Consider the following 22,063-nt stretch of genomic DNA (forward strand, 5'->3'; position numbering starts at 1 on the left):
TCACAATGAAGAGAGACAAAGCATTAAAAAAATTGTGAAAATAAGACCAACGAGTGTTTGCGTTGTGTTAGCATAAGACCCAAAATTTTCCTAATGAACCCCAAAAGACACCTACATCAGCTTATGTATCTATAGGGCAAATCGGATTTTAACTACTGTGCTTGTGTAAATTTACAAGTTATTGTATTTATGCAAAAATAATTTTTTATTATTTCTTTGCTTATCCTCAAAAAAAGAAAAAGAGTGGATGATGATTGTTGTGGGTGAAGAGAGAGAAATAATTAAAAAAATAAAGAAAATTAGTATTTTAATGAAATAAAGTATCCAAATAGATAATTTGATGTGAGTTTGTGGTCAGGTAATTTTTTTTTAAAAAAACAGGATTTTTATACTAAGAGTCTGTTTGGAAATAACTTATTTAACTGAAATTAAAAACCTTTTTACTAAAAATACTATAGATAAAGCTAAAAGGTAGCTAAAATAGTACATTGAGACCCATAACTAGTACTAAAAAGTGCAATGAGACTCATAATAGTAACAAAAATAAGCCGAATAGTAGCAAAAATAAGCTAAATAGTGAAAAAATCTGGCTTTTTAAGCCAATACCAATCGCAACCTAAAATAGAGTAATAGTCTAATATACTGAGATGTGAATGCTCTAAAAAATGTAAAAGTAACATAACTGAGGCTTAGCGTGTGAGTAACCAAGATAGTACTCTAGAAGTGTAGAATGAAAGAAATCATAACGCTTTCAACTTGGTTTTACCATATGATAAGAGAAAGAGAAACAAACGACCCCACCCTAGACTTATTCGCCACATATGTACAAAAATGTAAATATTTTAATCATCAACTAAGCCAGACTACCACTTAACATGTTAATTCCATTTGAATAATTGTATGGCAATGATGAGGAATGTGGAATTGTGGATAGCAGCATTTATGAGAGAATTAAGAGTAAAGGGTCTAAGTGCAACATCTAGGACTACCCCCTCACCATATTTCACGTTTAAATAGAGATAACAATCATGTCTAGATAATTGAAGGTACAATAATTGAATCAGCAGTCTCCCAAATGTGGAATAAAACTCTACACATTAGTAAAAACAAGGTGAACAAGTATATTTCATCCAAAATACTGCACCCTGCAAACATATTTAGTTTTACTAACCTCTAAATAAAAATAGCTTTCTACTTCATTAGAGTGTAACCTTACAAAGCTTTTAAATATAGGCAAAATATAATAGAAAAGTCAAAATAAACCCTAAAGCTCAGATAATGACGATCTATACAACCTCTGCAGAAACAACTCTTCTCATCCCTGTTGTCCAAAAAAAAAAAAAAAAAAAAAAAAACATTATTAGAGAAACAAAAAAAATTTGAACTTTCTATTTTGCCATTTAATTTCTCTAATCTTACAACATAATGAACAAATATTTGTTTGGAATTCATCAAAACAAAAGATAAATCAACCTAGTTAAGGAACCCACACACAATAATGAAGAAAAATAATGTCACAAATTGTTAAAATATAAAAGCTCAAAATCAAGACCCACTTTCAATTAAAAATGAAATAAACCCAATTACAGGAAACGAATCTGTGTGTCTCAAATTTTTGCAAGCAACAAATCCCAACAAAGAAAAACCCATTAAAATCAATATCTCACTTTTAATTTATTATTTCTTTAGCTTTTCATTTAAATATTATTTCTTTATTAATTTTTTATTATTTCTTCTACAACTCACTTTATCTATCTCTCCCTCTCTCATATGAAGATTTTGAAGAACAATTAGCAAACCCACAACCCACAGCCACCTCCACTGCCCACCGGCCCCCATTACCACAACCCAAATCCACCAAATCATCTCAAAAACCAACCAAAATCTCACATAAAAACAACCAAAATTCAACAAACACACAAATGGATTTGGGAAAGAAAGATTGGTTACTTCGAGGGTAACCACCTCCTTAGCAAAGGAAAGACTTAAAGAAAGGAAAAGAGAGACTTAGAGAGAAATAGGAAGAGCAAGTGGTTAATTTTCTGGATAATTCCCATTCAACATTTGAAATCTCCTCTTATACAATTCAATCCCATTTTCCTGCCTAAACTACCCAACCAATGCAACTAACTAACTAAGCACAGCAACTACTAACTGACTAACAAAATTCAACTAACTAACTAAATACAACTCAGCATAGCCAGTACTCAATTAACAATGCTAATCATACAATGCTTATCAAATGGCTATTAGCAATGCTTATCAAATGGATGGCTCCGTAACACCTCATGAGTCATGGTTTTTGGTGTTTGGTGTGCCAAATGCCAAAAATTTGGCACACTTGATGCCAATGCTCTAATGGCATCTAAATAACATTCTAATTAATCTAATGTGTCAATGGTAATAATTAGTTTGTAATTACAGTATGAATCTCAAACTATAATCACTACAATCTGTCAATAGTTGTGACTAATACTAGTGACAATTAGTTCAATTTGCTCAAGCCGGTGAGCTATTATAAGACTAGCCTTTTAACAACCTATGTAATGATGCTCAATTTCTTCATCTTAGTCAAATCCTACTCTTCCTCTTTGCAACCCCCACCCCCCAAAAAAATATAAAAACATGAGGAAACAATGAATTCAAAGTCCAATAGATATACTATGTCTATGTTAGGCATTTCAATTCATATGACTACATGATAAAAATAGGTAGACTATTCATTTAACTTTATTTCTATTGGACTTTATCTCATGTGTATAGTAAGATTTGTCATAACCTCCTTGCAGGTGAAAGCAACTACAAATAACAAAAAAAAAAAAGTACATGCATAATCTCAAACTATAAAGTTCTTGTAATAATGCATATTGATGCAGCACACAGTAGATAACAGGCAATAAAAGAGTAACAAAAGGAACAGAACAAACCCTAGGCTTCACCACCTAGAACCTACCTGCAAATCCTAGGCATCACCACCTGGGGGCATTTGGCATCACCACCAAACAGAGAAACAAAAGAGGAGACATTTCTCAAGTCTCAACCCATAATAATATTATTCTTATTCAAATTTATCTGTCTTTCACCATTACAGGAGTGCTAGTTATATAGTTTTAGGAATTATACTAATATGGAGAGCATCTAATAAAATCCTTAAAAACCGTCAACATTCATAACCAAATTCAAAAACAAAATTAATTGCAAATCTAACAAGTCTACTATGTCTATGTTAGGCACTTAAATTCATATAACTGCATAATAAATATAGGTAAAATATTCATCTAACTTTACTTCTATTGGACTTTATCTCATGTGTATTGTGAATGATTTGTCATAACCTCCTTGGAAGTGAAAGCAACTACAAATAACAAAAAAAATGTACATGCATAATCTCAAACTATAAAGTTTTTGTAATAATGCATATCCAAATTATTCACAAGCTCAAGCACTTACCACTAATATTTTAAAAATGAAAAAAAAAAAAGTGTCATCAATATAATAAGTGCATTGCATTAGAACAAACAGAGAATACCTGTTTTTTTTCCCTTAATTTTCCAATAGGTTGCAGGCCCTTAAAGGCCACTCATTTGATGACTTCAGTTTCTTCTTCTTTGATGTATAAGATCCTTTATCCCTACAAAATGGAGCATACAAATAAGTGACAAAAGGTAATGTTACTATTAGCTGCAAATGAGATAAACTCTCCCTAATGCAATTATTGGGCTAGATCAAAGGGCAAAATAAAATAATAAACCTCATTAGACATATAGCAGGCAAGAAACTTACACTAACACACTTTCAAGAAGGGGTATCCAGTCATCCACGGAATACTTATGGACTGACAGAATGGAAACTCTCAACCCATGTTTGCAAACATCATCATCCTCTTCTTCTTCTTCCTCTTCTTCTTCTTCTTCTTCTTCCTCTTCCTCTTCCTCTTCCTTGTCCACCTTAAGCACTACACAATATATATAATGAGAATAAAGAAATCTCCTACTCTTCTTCATCATCTTTCTCCTCATTGACTGCAAGATAAGGCAAAAATTCCCATCAGGCAGATTGAGAAGATCTGGACGTACAGAGATCAATCGTTCTTGCCTCCCAAAAATACGATCAGTGTGCAGGCTTTCTTCATAATGTTTTTGATTGACTAAATCAAATGCATTAATACGGCAAATATAGTCATCCTCCATCCGATTAGAAGCCCAATATAGGGTGCTACCAGCAGTAACAAAACTGCCAAAATCAAAGTAATCCATTTCAATTGATCTTACTGGTCTTGCAACCCTCTCATGAAAACCCATCTTACAATCAGCTAGAAGTTTTTTCCAATGACATGCTGCAACATCATAACCATAGATTTGAGCAATCTCACAACCAGGTGACATTGTAGCAACAAGAATCTTTTGATCATCCTCATCCTCTAGAGATGCAGTAAACACAAGATCCGACCTAATGCTAAATCTAGGATTTGGCAAGGGTTCCCATTTTCTTTTTAGTGGGTCAAAAACCTCCATCCAGTGAAAACGATTGTGCAGATTCTTTTTTAGGTCAAAACCACCTAAAACATACAGTTTACCACCTAGAACGATGGTATGCGGGTTGCATCTCTCGGTTTTCAACCGAGGTGCACGACTCCATCCCTCCTCAGCGTGCGCAAGGTCCAAGGTCCACACCTCACGACATAACGAATCTTCAGACGTTCTGACCGGAGCGTCCGAGGAAAGATCGTTGGCAACAAAATAAAGTTTGCCATCTAACACAGCAAAGTGATTGCATGTCTGTGCCGTTTGTATCGATACGGGTATGAGATGCTCCACCTTTTCCTCTTCCTTTTTCTTTCTCACTGTCGAAGAAGAAGAAGAAGAAGAACAAGCGTATGGAACGTTGATGACATAAAACTTAATGTCATCATCACAACCAAAATTGTCTTCTCCTTTGCCACAAAGACAAATTTCAAACGTGTTTTCCATCGATGAGAAGGAGGATGAAGTAGACAAAGCTGCTTTTTTTGAGCTGAGACAAAAAAGTATTGAAGCTGTTATTAATAAATAAACAATTGAATGGGTAAAATATAGTCTTATACAATTAGTAGAAACCATGCCAAGACTTATTATTCAAGGTTATATTCAGAGACCATTGTGATTCAATTAATCTCCTTTCTAGTATATAAACCGATCTCACTATAGGCTAAACTAACCATCCCTAATTTTCAATACCCATCAGAGAATAAACAATTTAAAACTTAACCAAATCCATAAAAACAATATCGCCAAATATATTAGTATATTTGGAAAACGTGTCATCAAACAGCAAACATATATCGCAGAACACTCAATAAAAATATCGCCAAATACATTACCTTGAGCGAGTACATACTACATAATAATAATACATAAAACAACGTAATAAGACCCATTCTTCTCTCAGCCATGGCACTCACTGTTAAAAAATTAGATATGTCTCACCTCGTGTCCTTGAACAAAAAGGCCTGTATCCGTGCTTTATCTCCGTGGACTAATGGCACTAGTCGTTGCAGCTTCTCTGTTGGCGCTGGCCAAACTGGGTCTGGTGATTCCTCTGATACTTCTGGTGCGTCTTGTCGAACTATGAGGTTGAAGTGTTTTTTTTTTTTTTTTTTTTTTTTGCACTAGAACTGTTTGTGAAAATATCTGTGAGAGTAAACCCGGTTAGAGACTAGTACATGTCTTGCGCGACTGGAGGAGACACAGAGGGAGAAGTCGGTGGCGGGTTTTTAATTTTTATAACACTGTTTTTTATAACACTTAAAAAAAAAAAAAAAAAAAAAAAAAAAACGGCAGAAATCAATTTAGGGTTTAAGGGTTTTGACTATTGTGAGAGAGAGAATCTGAGATCTCCCATACATTTAAATATTTAAAGAATCAGTTTTGTGCTGATTGGGCTCATATGTGACCGTTTTCCATTTACTGGGCATCCCGGCCCGGTATAGATGTCGGCCCAGATCCAGGACCAAGACCCTAGCAACGAAGCAATAGCAATGCCATATTCTTGTTCAGATGTACTCTTTTTTTATATTTATAAATGGTTACTGTAAAGTGACTGGTCTGGTATTCATAATAATTGATGCTTATATTACATTACATTATTGAAACGTGTTTGAACAGGCAAAGGGCCGTCTTCATCGGTGGGACTTTGAGACAGAGGAGGAATGGGCAACTTACAATGAGCAGAAAGAAGCAATGCCAAAAGCTGCATTTCAGTTTGGTGTGAAGATGCAAGATGGTCGAAAGACACGGAAACAAAACAGGGACCAGAAGCTCAATAATGAGCTGCACCAGATTAACAAGATACTTACCAGAAAGAAGATGGAGAAGGAGATGAGTTCTGGTGAGGGTGGCAACCACTATGAAGATGACCTACAACCTGGAAAGAAGCTTCGAATATGAAATTTGATAGTTGTTCTAGTGTTTAAGAGAAGTTTTCTTTTGTAATCTGAAATTGGTGATACTCTTAATTTAATTTTATTTTTTAATACAAATACAATGGGCTTTCATAGTTCTTTCTTGTAGAATTTTCATGTGTTTTGTTTTGGTTCATAAGACAAAATACTGAAGAAGTAAATGGAGTTTAGGAACGTCGGTGTAAAGATGAAAATTTGAATTGATTGTCGTCATGGGAATTTAGGATAGGAGCCATCAAGGAATCCTCTAAACATTTTTGCTACCTTAATCTTTATGGGGTCAACCATAGAGAAGTGGGGGACATATTGCATATAATGTAATAAGTAAAGAATATAGTTTTTATGTTTCTGGTAGAAAAGGGCAGTTTTATTTATTTATTTATTTATATAGGGAGTACAAAAACGAATGGCATCGTTTAATGGGGCAGTCTCTGCAAGTTCTCATTTGCCTTGGGTCCCATGCACAACACTGATATACAAAAGATGGGCATCGGTCTTATTCTTCCGGGTGGCTCTGTTGTCCCCTTTACACAAATCCGAAGGATGGTCTAGGCTTGCTCCATAATATTCGTGCAATCACAAATCCACACAGATAATATTAATAGTTCTGCCAGTAATTATTAATTGTTTGGAGATAGAATAAAATACATTTATCAGCTAATTATCTGTTTGCTTGTTCACACTTAGGCTAGGCACACACTAATAAGAAACATGGACTTAGATGATATAGATTATGATGAAAGTTATAGCATAAGAGATATAGACAATAATTGGTTCAATGGTAATATGGATTATGATGAAATAGATTCTGATAGACATGACATGTAGAAAAAATGACGTAAGAAATGTCTCAAAGACGTTTTTGACAGAAAGTAAAGAAGAATGTTACATAATGCAAGAAAAAAATGACATAGAAAGACAAAAGAGTAATAAAGATAGCCTAATAAAGACAAGTGAAGTATGGAAAGACAAGACAATAAAGAAACTAGTTCAATACAAACTATACCTAAGAAGATGGATGAGAAAGAGAACAAAAATCAAGACTTGAAAGACTAAAAAGATAACTTTTACGGAAAAGAAGGGCAATGGTCATATTGAAATAGTGCAAGACAACTTAGACATAATTGATAAAGACAAAGAAAAAGGAATGTTAAAGAAAGGAATAGTAAAAGAAATGATAGAAAGAATGGAAAGACAAGCCAATAAGCTAATCAACTCAAAAGAAACTCTACGTAAGAAGTTGGATATAGAAAAGAACATAGAAAAAAAAAAGACATGATAAGGAAAGAGAAAGAAAATGATAGTTTAGTCAACAAAGGATGGATAAATGATAGTTTAAAAGAAAAAATTGATGAAAGACTAAAATCAATTGAAAGATCCATAATATATACCCAAAATGATAGTTTGGCAGAATTAATTAAAATGATAGAAGGCCAAATTGCCACAAATTGTTAGCCAATTAATTACTAGCATTGAGTTTACTTCTAAAATAATGTGATTATATCCTAAATTCTATGCCAAATCAAGTCCATAATCCATTGATCATGCCAATTTTGAAGGATGCCCTTCCTCCCCCACCTTACCAGGATTGGCTAGTACACTACCATTAGTGTTAAGAGTAATATAAGGATTTTCCTACCGTGCTCTCTTGCCCTAGGGCTTGTAGTAGCAGTTTAGTGTCTTGCAGCGTCTTGCAAGAGTGTGTTGACCTTCCTTGGGTAAGGTCAGGTTCTAGTGGTATTTTATTTGATCCCAGTTTCTCTCTAGAGATAGGTTCCTTTCTCGGTGGTGTTCAGTAAAGGGATTATTATGGCTGAAGAACTTGAGGAGCTTTGGAAGAAACTGTCATTCACCGAGGAGGAGGATGAAGGTATTGAGCTTGGAAGTGGTAGTACAAAAGTAGCGAAAGAAAGAGGGAAAAATTGTGCAGTCCTGAAAGTGTTAACACAGAGAAGTATAAGCGTGGATGCCTTGAGGAAAAACATGAGGATGATGTGGAAACTAAACAAGGGGGTGCAAATATCCGAGATAGAAGAGGATTTATTCTTGGTTGAATTTGGAGATGGTAGGGACAAGAAGAAAGTCCTTGATATGTGTCCTTGGAGTTATGAAAAACAATTAGTCTTAATTCAAGATTTTGAGGCAGAACTAGCACCAAGGGAGATTGACTTTAAATGGTCTTCGTTTTGGGTTCAAATGTTCAATCTGCCCTTGAAGAGTAGGACGAGAGAAACAGGAGAGGTTATTGGCTCCAAGCTGGGGACAGTTTTAGAGGTGGATTTATCTGAAATGGGGGTCCATTGGGGAAAATGCCTAAGGGTGAAGATACAGATCGACGTAACAAAAAGACTGGTGAAGGGGAAACGGGTTACCATAGAGGGAGGTGAAAGCAGGTGGATTAACTTCAAATATACAACTGTGGGTTGCTCAGTCATGCACTGAAAAATTGTCCGAATAGCTCTGAAATTCCTCAACAAAAAATTAACAACCTACAATACAGGGCGTGGTTGAGAGGGGAACCGATAAGGAGAGGTTTTAAGGATCTTACAGAGTGAAGCATGGAAAGTGAAGGTGATGAAAAGAGTTGGGCAGCCGAGGTTAGACCAGAGAAAGGGGTGGAGAAACCTAGTGAGGCCAGGGAGAAGACTATGGTAGGTGAGGAGCACGTGCCTAGGCTGACTAGTAGGGACGGTAATAGCCTAATTTGGATTGAAGTGAAACAAAAAACACTAGAGCATTTGACATAGGAGATACACGAAGAGGGAAAGGTTAACAAGTTTGGTGGGAAAGCAGAAGAGAGGGAGGCACAAATTCGTGCAAAACCATTAGAAACTTTTCTGGCCCAACCCGAAAATTCTGAAAGCATGCAGTGGGAGAAAGCAGCTAATCAGGGAGCCGAACTTGTTTTCAAACTCGAACTGGCGTCAAACCAGTCTCAAGAGAAGCAAGTGCTAAGCCCAGCCTAACCCGATACAGCTCAAGGCTCAATGGCCAGGGCATACGACCTAATTAAGGGTTGGACCGTGGATAAGTTAGGCCCAAAGAATGGACATTGGAAGCGCTTGGCAAGGGAAGGAAAAGGAGAAAAAGGCAAGGAGGGTGCTGGCCCAACCAAACAAAAACGTGAGGGTCCAACTCCACTCCAAGAGCTGGACCCAAACGTGGTAAATCAGAAAAGAAGAAAAGAGAAGATACATAGCAAACCTAGCTCCGAGGATGAGAAATAGATGGATGGCGATGAGGCAGTGACTGTGACGCAGCACCGTCGAGCCCAATGAGTATTGTTGCCTGGAATTGCCGAGGTTTGCGGTTGACCCTGGCAGTTTGTATACTCACCGATGAGGTGAGAACCCGAGACCCATTGTTGGTTTTTCTTGCTAAACTAAAGCCAGCGTAGGTCGGATTAAGGACATTCAGGCGGAGCTCAACTTCACGCAAGGTATTGTGGTTACGAGCGATGGGAGAAGCGGCAGCCTCGCATCGCTATGGAAGGAAGGCACAGATGTAACTTTTAAAAGTTGCTCGAACACGTATATAGATGTGGTTGTTTGTGAGAGCTCGGCGTCAATTCCTTGGAGGGCAACGGGCTTTTATGGCCAACCCAAGACTGAGAAGCGCTATATATCGTGGCAACTGTTGGATACGTTGAATGCTCAATGCGATATGCCGTGGATCGTATTCGGCGATTTCAACGAGATTGTCCATCCTAGCAAAAAATCAGGTGGGCAAGAAAGAGATGTGAAGCAAATGGAAAGGTTTAGAAATTGTTTGAGCCGATGTGGGTTAGTGGATATGGGCTTTGTGGGGCAGCGATTCACATGGTGTAATGGGTGAAGTGGAGATCAAAGAACTAAACTAAGGCTTGATCGAATGGTTGCTAATGAAGAGTGGATGTCTATGTTCCCAGAGGCAAGTGTTTTTCATTGTTCAATGTCGATTTCAGATGATTGTTTGCTGGCTTTGTCTCTCAAACGAAGACAACCAAGAAAGCCGATGAGGAAGCGTTTTATGTTTGAGGCTTTGTGGACGAGGGAAGATGGTTGTAGGGACATTATTGAGGCAGCATGGGATCCACTTGAGAATAGTGCAGTGTATTCCATCTTAGACAAATTGAAGAAGTGTCAAGACCATCTTCAGAGGTAGAATTGGAGGGTGTATGGGAATGTAAGCAAAGTCCTTAGGCAGAAACAATCAAAATTTCAGCAATTAGAAGTGTCAGAATGCACTAATGAAAAGGTAGAGGTGATTCAGAATCTAGAGGCAGAAATAAACGAGGTTTTATTAAGGGAGGAAATTATGTGGAATCAAAGGTTTAGAACGCTCTAGATTAAATGGGGAGACCGCAATACAAAGTTTTTTCACGCCACGGCCAGCCAAAGGCGGAGGAAGAACAGGATTTTGGGGTTGAACGATTTTGAAGGGGTGTGGCAGGAAGATCAGTGGATAGTTGAAGGCATAATACTGGACTACTTTAAGGCTATTTTTATGTTTGACCATCCAACCAACTTCGAAGCAAGTCTAAGCGCAATCAACAGCCGAGTCTTAACTGAAATGAATGAGGAACTGGTTGCGGAATTCAAGCCTGATGAAATAAGGGCAGCACTTAAACAAATGCACCTAACAAAGTCCCCGGGTTCGGACGGTATGTCTCCTATTTTTTATCAAAAATATTGGGATATAGTAGGCTCTGATGTTATTAATTATGTGTTGGATGTGCTTAATGCTGGTGTATTGCCAAGTAGCCTTAATGAGACTTATATATGCCTTATTCCAAAAGTTAAGAACCCCCAAAAAATTACTAAATTCAAGCCGATCAGTCTATGCAATATTATATATAAAATCATATCAAAAGTACTAGCTAACCGCTTGAAAAAAGTCCTCGCAGTAGTCATTGATGAATGACAGAGTGCATTTGTTTCGGGGAGACTTATAACAGATAACGTGCTAGTGGCGTTCGGAACAATGCATAGTATTGATCTTAGGAGGAAAGGAAAGGAAACCCTCATGGCCATAAAGCTAGACATAAGCAAGGCCTACGATAGGGTAGAATAGGTTTACTTGGAAGCTATGATGAAGAAGATGGGGTTCCATGAGAAGTGGATATCTCTCACAATGATGTGCGCGACAATAGTGAGTTACTCTGTTCTGATCAATGGGGAACCCAAAGGTAGAATTACTCTCTTGAGGGGACTTCGGCAAGGAGATCCCATTTCTCCATACCTATTCCTACTTTGTGCGGAGGGTTTGACTGCCATGTTGAAAAAGGAGGAGGTAGCGAGGAACAACAAAGGAGTGGCGGTGTGTAGGGGTGCTCCTAGAATCTCCCATTTGTTGTTTGCTGACGATAGTGTAATTTTCTGTAGAGCCACAGCTGAAGAAGGAAGTAGGGTGCTTAAGGTGTTAGTGGACTATGAAGGTGACTCAGGCCAAAAGCTTAACAAGGAAAAGACTTCTCTCTTTTTTAGCAAAAACATGAGGAGAGAAGTCCAAGAACAAGTAAAGAGTCAATTCGAAGCTCAAATTATTAAACACCATGAGAGGTATTTGGGGTTGCCGCCACTAGTTAGGAAGGGAAAAAGGAAAGCTTTTAATTGCATAAAAGACCTTGTGGGGAGAAAAATTGCCGGGTGGAAAGGCAAATTGCTCTCTAATGCGGGGAGGGAGATTCGCATCAAAGCGGTGTCCCAAGTTACACCTACCTATACGATGAGTTGCTTCAAGCTTCCAGACTCTTTGTGCAAGGAGCTGAATTCCATGATGAGTAACTTTTGGTGGGGGCAGAAGGAAAAAGAGAGGAAAATGGCATGGATCTCATGGGAAAAATTGGGCACTCCAAAGAAGGAATGGGGTATGGGTTTTAGGGACTTAAGGGCCTTTAACTTGGCCTTACTCACCAAACAAGGGTGGCGGATTCAACAAAATCCTGGTTCTATGGTTCATAGAGTTTTTAAAGCAAAATACTTTGGAGGTAGCTCGTTCAAGGATGCTCAATTGGGTAGTAGACCTTCCTATGTGTGGAGAAGCATCATGGCAGCTAAGGAGATTGTTGAAAAGGGATCTAGATGGGTCATTGGTAATGGCAAACGGGTGCATATTTGGGAGGATAGATGGATTCCAACACTGGTCTCTTTCAAGGTGGTCAGTCCGAGGGTTCCTCAAATAATGTGGAGTGGGTTTCGGACCTTATTAATACTGACACTAGAAGTTGGGACACTGCAAAGGTGAATAGTACTTTTCTTCCTTTCGAAGCCCAAGTGATCTTGGGAATTCCTATCAGCCTTCGGCTTCCCATTGATGCCTTGACATGGGCATGGACTCCCAATGGGCGTTTCACTGTCAAAAGCGCGTACAAAGTAGCCTAGCAAAGTATGTAGAAGACCAAAGGCAGAGCAGATGGGAGAGAATGTTCAGATGGGACAAGCCTAAGAGCACTATGGAAATTAATTTGGAATTTGAATTGCCCAAATAAGGTCAAGCACTTTATGTGGAGGGCTTGTAAGAATATTCTGCATAGGGGGATTGGGGTCGAAGTCAGTTGTGATTTGTGTGGAGGAGAGGAAAACTCGGGCCATATTCTGTGGAGTTGCAAGGCAGCAAAGGAGGTATGGAGAGCAACGAGTTTGAAACCTCCTTCTTTGCTTGACTTTAATCTGGAATTTGTGGATATAGTGTGGGAAATTATGGTGAGATTTTCGATGGTCGATTGGGAGTTATTTGCCATTATAGCCTGGAGCTTGTGGAACAATAGAAATAAGCTTAGACATGGAGGCCGAACCAAACAGTTTGATCAAATAGTTAAGGAGGAAGTAGAGTATGCGAAGGAAGTAAAACAAGTCAAGCTAATTCCAACTCAACCTCCCCTTGCTGGTAAGCCCCCTTAGATTCCTCCTAGACCGGACTGTTATAAAATTAATGTTGATGGAGCTATTTTTCATGAATTGAGGGGTTGTGGTGTGGGAGTTGTGATAAGGAATGAAAGGGGTCAACTGATGGGAGCATTGAGTGGGAAGCTTGATTTACCGCTGGGAGCACTGGAGGCTGAAGCCAAAGAAGCTGAAGTAGGAGTGCAGTTGGCGTGGGACATGGGACTAAAGAATGTTTCCCTTGAATGCGACTCGCAAATGGTGGTCAACGGGTTAAAAGGAAGGGACATATGCCATAATTCCATTCAGAAACTGGTTGAAGGAATCCATGAGGGTTTAAGGCAGTTTAGATCGTGGGAGGTAGGCCATGTTTGCAGAAATAGCAATGTTGTAGCCCATCTATTAGCAAAATATGCCAAGGGGTTAAATGAATGTATTATATGGGTGGAAGACATTCCTCTAGTTATCTTGAACCAGGTTCATAAAGATGTATCCTACTTGATGTCCGATTCTGATTAATGAAAGTTTGCGTATGCTGTATATCAAAAAAAAAAGAAAAAAAAAGAAAGAAGAAAAAAAAAGAGTTATATAAGGGCTTGATGATGCGATGAGGTTTGAGTCTAGGTTGCTGACTAGTTCAAACATGGTAAACTAAAACTGGAGTTGGAGAAAAGGTCATGGAGCAAGGAAAATATGACTTGGGTAACAACTGCTTTTACTTGATCATTCAGATCTAACATGCAGTTTTTTTGTTTGTTTTGTGATTTTGCGTGTCCTCCTTGCATTGTCTTGCATGTTTCCAATTAGGGCTTATCTTGCAGTTCATGCAAGAGATTTAACAAGGGCGATCTTTGTCTTGATGGTTCAATCTCTTGAGCCATCATATCCCGTGTCAAGAACTTACATAATAAACATTGACTAGTCATGTTGTGTTTGTAGATTATGTTAAAGGTTGTCAATCATCAATCATTCATGTACCATTATAGGGGTGCATGAACAAGACAAGATGCCATTGAGTTGCCTTTGGAGATCCCCTTATTTTTACGCAATCCAAATATGTGAAAAATGAATAAAGAAACAGACAGTATAGGGACACAATAAAATCTAGGAACATTTTCACAACAATCTTTTTTATTTTTTTTTTAAATTTTTTGTGAAGTGACCATCGCACCAAGGATGTGCGGTGGTACAACAATCTTGTTTTAAGTTGTAATGAATTCTGATGTAATCTAATTTTATTTCGACATATGATGAGCCAATAACTCAAGTTTCTTGTGAAATTTTGATGTGCTAGTAGTAGTACTCACAAAGAAGAGAGACGAAGCATTAAAAACAATTGTGAAAATAAGACCAACGAGTGTTTGCGTTGTGTTAGCATAAGACCCAAAATTTTCCTAATGAACCCCAAAAGACGCCTACATCAGTTTATGTATCTATAGGGCAAATCGGATTTTAACTACTGTGCTTGTGTAAATTTACAAGTTATTGTATTTATGCAAAAATAATTTTTTATTATTTCTTTGCTTATCCTTAAAAAAAGAAAAAGAGTGAATGATGATTGTTGTGGATGAAGAGAGAGAAATAATTAAAAAAATAAAGAAAATTAGTATTTTAATGAAATAAAGTATCCAAATAGATAATTTGATGTGAGTTTGTGGTCAGGTAATTTTTTTTAAAAATAACAGGATTTTTATACTAAGAATCCGTTTGGAAATAACTTATTTAACTGCAATTGAAAACTTTTTTACTGAAAGTACTATAGATAAAGCTAAAAGGTAGCTAAAATAGTACATTGAGACCCATAACTAGTACTAAAAAGTACAATGAGACTCATAATAGTAACAAAAATAAGCCGAATAGTAGCAAAAATAAGCTAAATAGTGAAAAAATATAGCTTTTTAGGCCAATACCAATCGCAACCTAAAATAGAGTAATAGTCTAATATACTGAGATGTGAATGCTCTAAAAAACGTAAAAGTAACATAACTGAGGCTTAGCGTGTGAGTAACCAAGATAGTACTCAAGAAGTGTAGAATAAAAGAAATCGTAACGCTTTCAACTTGGTTTTACCATATGATAAGAGAAAGAGAAACAAACGACCCCACCCTAGACTTATTCACCACATATGTACAAAAATGTAAATATTTTAATCATCAACTAAGCCAGATTACCATTTAACATGTTAATTCCATTTGAATAATTGTATGGCAATGATGAGGAATGTGGAATTGTGGATAGCAGCATTTATGAGAGAATTAAGAGTAAAGGGTCTAAGTGCAACATCTAGGACTACCCCCTCACCATATTTCACGTTTAAATAGAGATAACAATCATGTCTAGATAATTGAAGGTACAATAATTGAATCAGCAGTCTCCCAAATGTGGAATAAAACTCTACACATTAGTAAAAACAAGGTGAACAAGTATATTTCATCCAAAATACTGCACCCTGCAAACATATTTAGTTTTACTAACCTCTAAATAAAAATAGCTTTCTACTTCATTAGAGTGTAACCTTACAAAGCTTTTAAATATAGGCAAAATATAATAGAAATGTCAAAATAAACCCTAAAGCTCAGATAATGACGATCTATACAACCTCTGCAGAAACAACTCTTCTCATCCCTGTTGTCCAAAAAAAAAAAAAAAAAACATTATTAGAGAAACAAAAAAAATTTGAACTTTCTATTTTGCCATTTAATTTCTCTAATCTTACAACATAATGAACAAATATTTGTTTGGAATTCATCAAAACAAAAGATAAATCAACCTAGTTAAGGAACCCACACACAATAATGAAGAAAAATAATGTCACAAATTGTTACAATATAAAAGCTCAAAATCAAGACCCACTTTCAATTAAAAATGAAATAAACCCAATTACAGGAAACGAATCTGTGTGTCTCAAATTTTTGCAAGCAACAAATCCCAACAAAGAAAAACCTCTCAAATTTTTGCAAGCAACAAATCCCAACAAAGAAAAACCCATTAAAATCAATATAACTCACTTTTAATTTATTATTTCTTTAGCTTTTCATTTAAATATTATTTCTTTATTAATTTTTTATTATTTCTTCCACAACTCACTTTATCTCTCTCTCCCTCTCTCATATGAAGATTTTGAAGAACAATTAGCAAACCCACAACCCAAAGCCACCTCCACTGCCCACCGGCCCCCATTACCACAACCCAAATCCACCAAATTTGCAACAAAATCATCTCAAAAACCAACCAAAATCACACATAAAAACAACCAAAATTCAACAAACCCACAAATGGATTTGGGAAAGAAAGATTGGTTACTTCGAGGGTAACCACCTCCTTAGCGAAGGAAAGACTTAAAGAAAGGAAAAGAGAGACTTAGAGAGAAATAGGAAGAGCAAGTGGTTAATTTTCTGGATAATCCCCATTCAACATCTGAAATCTCCTCTTATACAATTCAATCCCATTTTCCCGCCTAAACTACCCAACCAATGCAACTAACTAACTAAGCACGGCAACTACTAACTGACTAACAAAATTCAACTAACTAACTAAATACAACTCAGCACAGCCACTACTTAATTAACAATGCTTATCAAATGGATGGCTCCCAAACATCTCATGAGGCATGGTTTTCGGTGTTTGGTGTGCCAAATGCCAAAAATTTGGCACACTTGATGCCAATGCTCTAATGGCATCTAAATAACATTCTAATTAATCTAATGTGTCAATAGTAATAATTAGTTCGTAATTACAGTATGAATCTCAAACTATAATCACTACAATCTGTCAACAGTTGTGACTAATACTAGTGACAATTAGTTCAATTTGCTCAAGCCCGTGAGCTATTATAAGACTAGCCTTTTAACAACCTATGTAATGACTACTATTAAAATCTCATGCGACTCATGTATAAACCCTAGTCATCCGCTTAGGGGAGGTATACCAATGATGCTCAATTTCTTCATCTTAGTCAAATCCTACTCTTCCTCTTTGCAACCCGCCACCCCCCAAAAAAATATAAAAACATGAGGAAACAATGAATTCAAAGTCCAATAGATCTACTATGTCTATGTTAGGCATTTCAATCCATATGACTACATGATAAATATAGGTAGACTATTCATTTAACTTTATTTCTATTGGACTTTATCTCATGTGTATAGTAAGATTTGTCATAACCTCCTTGCAGGTGAAAGCAACTACAAATAACAAAAAAAAAAAAAATGTACATGCATAATCTCAAACCATAAAGTTCTTGTAATAATGCAAATTGATGCAGCACACAGTAGATAACAGGCAATAAAAGAGTAACAAAAGGAGCAGAACAAACCCTAGGCTTCACCACCTAGAACCTGCCTGCAAATCCTAGGCATCACCACTTGGGGGCATTTAGCATCACCACCAAACATAGAAACAAAAGAGGAGACATTTCTCAACCCATAATAATATTATTCTTATTCAAATTTATCTGTCTTTCACCATTACAGGAGTGCTAGTTACATAGTTTTAGGAATTATACTAATATGGAGAGCATCTAATCAAATCCCTAAAAACCGTCAACATTAATAACCAAATTCAAAAACAAAATTAATTGCAAATCTAACAAGTCTACTATGTCTATGTTAGACACTTAAATTCATATAACTGCATAATAAATATAGGTAAAATATTCATCTAACTTTACTTCTATTGGACTTTATCTCATGTGTATTGTGAATGATTTGTCATAACCTCCTTGCAAGTGAAAGCAACTACAAATAACAAAAAAAATGTCCATGCATAATCTCAAACTATAAAGTTTTTTATAATAATGCATATCCAAATTATTCACAAACTCACTTACCACTAATATTTTAAAAATGTAAAAAAAAAAGTGTCATCAATATAATAAGTGCATTGCATTAGAACAAACAGAGAATACCTGTTTTTTTTTTTTTCTTAATTTTCCAATAGGTTGCAGGCCCTTAAAGAAGGCCGCTCATTTGATGACTTCAGTTTCTTCTTCTTTGATGTATAAGATCCTTCATCCCTACAAAAAGGAGCATACAAATAAGTGACAAAAGGTAATGTTACTATTAGCTGCAAATGAGATAAACTCTTCCTAATGCAAAATAAAATAATAAACCTCATTAGACATATAGCAGGCAAGAAACTTACACTAACACACTTTCAAGAAGGGGTATCCAGTCATCCACGGAATACTTACGGACTGACAGAATGGAAACTCTCAACCCGTGTTTGCAAACATCATCATCCTCTTCTTCTTCTTCCTCTTCTTCCTCTTCCTCTTCCTTGTCCACCTTAAGCACTACACAATATATATAATGAGCATAAAGAGATCTCCTACTCTTCTTCATCTTCTTTCTCCTCTTTGACTGCAAGATAAGGCAAAAATTCCCATCAGGCAGATTGAGAAGATCTGGACGTACAGAGTTCAATCGTTCTTGCCTCCCAAAAATACTATCAGTGTGCAGGCTTTCTTCATAATGTTTTTGATTGACTAAATCAAATGCATTAATACGGCAAATATAGTCATCCTCCATCCGATTAGAAGCCCAATATAGGGTGCTACCAGCAGTAACAAAACTTCCTAAATCAAAGTACTCCATTTCAATTGATCTTACTGGTCTTGCAACCCTCAAATGAAAATCCATCTTACAATCAGCCAAAAGTTTTGTCCAACGACATGCTGCAACATCATAACCATAGATTTGAGCAATCTCCCAACCAGGTGACATTGTAGCAACAAGAATCTTTTGATCATCCTCATCCTCTAGAGATGCAGTAAACACAAGATCCGACCTAATGCTAAATCTAGGATTTGGCAAGGGTTCCCATTTTCTTTTTAGTGGGTCAAAAACCTCCATCCAGTGAAAACGATTGTGCAGATTCTTTTCTAGGTCAAAACCACCTAAAACATATAGTTTACCACCTAGAACGATGGTATGCGGGTTGCATCTCCCAGTTTTCAACCGAGGTGCACGACTCCATCCCTCCTCAGCGTGCGCAAGGTCCAAGGTCCACACCTCACGACATAACGAATCTTCAGACGTTCTGACCGGAGCATCCGAGGAAAGATCGTTGGCAACAAAATAAAGCTTGCCATCTAACACAGCAAAGTGATTGCATGTCTGTGCCGTTTGTATCGAGACGGGTATGAGATGCTCCACCTTTTTCTCTTCCTTTTTCTTTCTCACTGTTGAAGAAGAAGAAGAAGAACCAGCGTATGGAACCTTGATGACATAAAACTTAATGTCATCATCATAACCAAAATTGTCTTCTCCTTTGCCACAAAGACAAATTTCAAACGTGTTTTCCATCGATATGAGAAGGAGGATGAAGTAGACAAAGCCGCTTTTTTTGAGCTGAGACAATAAATAATATAGTTTTATACAATTAGTAGAAACCATGCCAAGACTTATTATTCAAGGTTATATTCAAAGACCATTGTGATTCAATTATCTCCTTTCTAGAATATAAACCGATCTCATCATCAATACCAATCCCAATATCTAACGTATGAATCCTAAAAAATTCAAACTCATAGCTCAGTTTCCACTAAAATTTCAAATACACAATCTCAAAGAATCAGAATTTAAAAATTCCTTATGAATTTCGAATTTATATCCAGAATTTAAAGGCTCGCAGATCAATGCCTATAGAGAAACTATAGGCTAAACTAACCATCCCTAATTTTCAATACCCATCAGAGAATAAACAATTTAAAACTAAACCAAATCCATAAAAACAATATCGCCAAATGTATTAGTATATTTGGAAAACGTGTCATCAAACAGCAAACATATATTGCAGGACACACAAAAACAATATCGCCAAATACATTACCTTGAGTAAGGGAGAGTGAACAGAGGGCTGGGGATTTCGGTTTCGGTCTGGGGATTTCGGGGAGATAGCAGAGGGATGAGATTAGAGATAACAGAGTTCTGGCGCGACTGAAGGAGACTTTCAAATCTATTTTTTTTATGACACAGCAGTCGGTGGCGGGTTTTTATAACACTGTTTTTTATAACACTTTAAAATATAATAATAATAATAAACGGCAGAAATCAATTTAGGGTTTAAGGGTTTTGACTATTGTGAGAGAGAGAATCTGAGATCTCCAATTACTTTTCGTAATTGGAAGTGGCCCCCCCAGATTTTTTTTAAATTTTTTTTAATATATATATAATCTATTATTTTTATCAATTTGTTTCAATAAAATTGCTCTTTGTCCCTTTCAACAATATTATTGATATTTTTAAAAGCTATAAATATTATCCCAACAACAAAAATTAAGCCTAAACAACAGCACAAAACAAATAAACACAAGCAAAAAAAAAAAAACCTCAAAGCGGATTCTAACTAGAAGGGGATTTCTAAGCCAACTTAAGGCAAGACACCCATATAATAAAAAGGAAAAAACAGGGGATTTCTAAGCCACTACTAAAAAAAAAAAAAAAAAAAAAGAAAAGAAAACCTAAAACCCAACTTACGGCAGAAGAGTGAAGACCTCAAAACTGAGGACTTGGGCAGCGGCACTGCAGCAGAACAGCAATGTAGCAAAAGCAAAGGCAGAACAGTGCACCATGCCTGACACCACCGGCCACCAGTCCATCGCAGCAATCAGCACCGCCCAAAGGCCCCAAACCTGGTAACATTTTATCCCTCTCTCATATCTGAATCTCTAATGCTTGGTTAGTTGGTTGATTAACTTAGATTTAATCATATGTGTTGGCTGTGTTGTGAAGAAAATTGAAAGAGAAGCAGAGATGAGAGACTCCACCACATCCGTAAATAGAAGAAGAGTCTAGAAAAATAGAGGCGGAGAGAGAGAGAGAGAGAGGTAGACTCTGCCTTGACTCCTTGAACTTTCTCTTTCAATCATTAATAAGGCCAAAGTAATATAAATATATATATATATATATTATAATAAATGGTGGTCAGGTGATGTCTTGTCTCTAGCATAGTAATTAGCTACTGTGAACCATGTAAAATAACAAAATGCCCATGTGATGTTTGAACAATTATGTGCACTTTAGTGTAGTTTTGTTTGGTAATATTGTTGTCTATTAATGTCTTTTAAAAAATTTGAAAGATTTTTTTTTGGTAAATAATTAAAGAGGTTATTTACCACTTTAAAATTTGTTGGTTATTTGTTGATTACTTGTATGCATGGTTTTTTTTTAAAAAAAAAAAAAAAAAACTTCTAATGGTTTAGAAGCTAATAATAGTGTTGCAACATTACCAACTACTAATGTTGAGGAAAATTTATGTCTTATTTTCATAAATAATTGCATGGTAATATCTTTAAAAAAAAAATTTGTATATTTTTCTTTGTTGATGGTTTATAAAATGAATATTTATTTAGAGTTTCAAAATTTTTTTTTGTTTATACTTTGGCCCCCTAACTTCAAGTCCTGACTCTTTCCCTAATTGGTGGGACTTTGAGACAGAGGAGGAATGGGCAACTTACAATGAGCAGAAAGAAACAATGCCAAAAGCTGCATTTCAGTTTGGTGTGAAGATGCAAGATGGTCGAAAGACACGGAAACAAAACAGGGACCAGAAGCTCAATAATGAGCTGCACCCTTGAAAGAAGCTTCGAATATGAAATTTGATGGTTGTTTTAGTGTTTAAGAGAAGTTTTCTTTTGTAATATGAAATTGGTGACACTCTTAATTTAATTTTATTTTTTAATACAAATACAATGGGCTTTCATAGTTCTTTCCTGTAGAATTTTTCATGTGTTTTGTTTTGTTTTGGTTCATAAGACAAA

General features: G+C 36.4%; 1 protein-coding gene across 5 annotated transcripts; it reads right to left on the minus strand.

Moving 5' to 3' along the window:
• Positions 1-1,097: 1,097 nt before the first annotated feature.
• On the minus strand, positions 1,098-21,158 carry LOC126705480 (uncharacterized). Of its 5 annotated transcripts, none has more exons than XM_050404507.1 (5): positions 20,781-21,158; positions 19,220-19,652; positions 3,784-4,579; positions 3,530-3,631; positions 1,098-1,321 (listed from the first exon to the last, which is right to left on the minus strand). In XM_050404507.1, the coding sequence occupies exons 2-4, from the start codon at positions 19,605-19,607 to the stop codon at positions 3,544-3,546; spliced, it is 1,272 nt and encodes a 423-aa protein (XP_050260464.1). In that variant the 5' UTR covers positions 19,608-19,652; positions 20,781-21,158; the 3' UTR covers positions 1,098-1,321; positions 3,530-3,543. The 5 variants fall into 5 exon arrangements, with proteins under 5 accessions (XP_050260464.1, XP_050260465.1, XP_050260469.1 ...); XM_050404508.1 differs by lacking the exon at positions 20,781-21,158 and adding an exon at positions 20,134-20,744; XM_050404512.1 differs by lacking the exon at positions 3,784-4,579 and having other exon boundaries at positions 18,445-19,652.
• Between the last annotated feature and the right edge of the window lie 905 nt (positions 21,159-22,063).

The sequence above is a fragment of the Quercus robur genome, chromosome 11 (genome assembly GCF_932294415.1).
Source record: "Quercus robur chromosome 11, dhQueRobu3.1, whole genome shotgun sequence".
Taxonomy (NCBI): Eukaryota; Viridiplantae; Streptophyta; class Magnoliopsida; order Fagales; family Fagaceae; genus Quercus; species Quercus robur.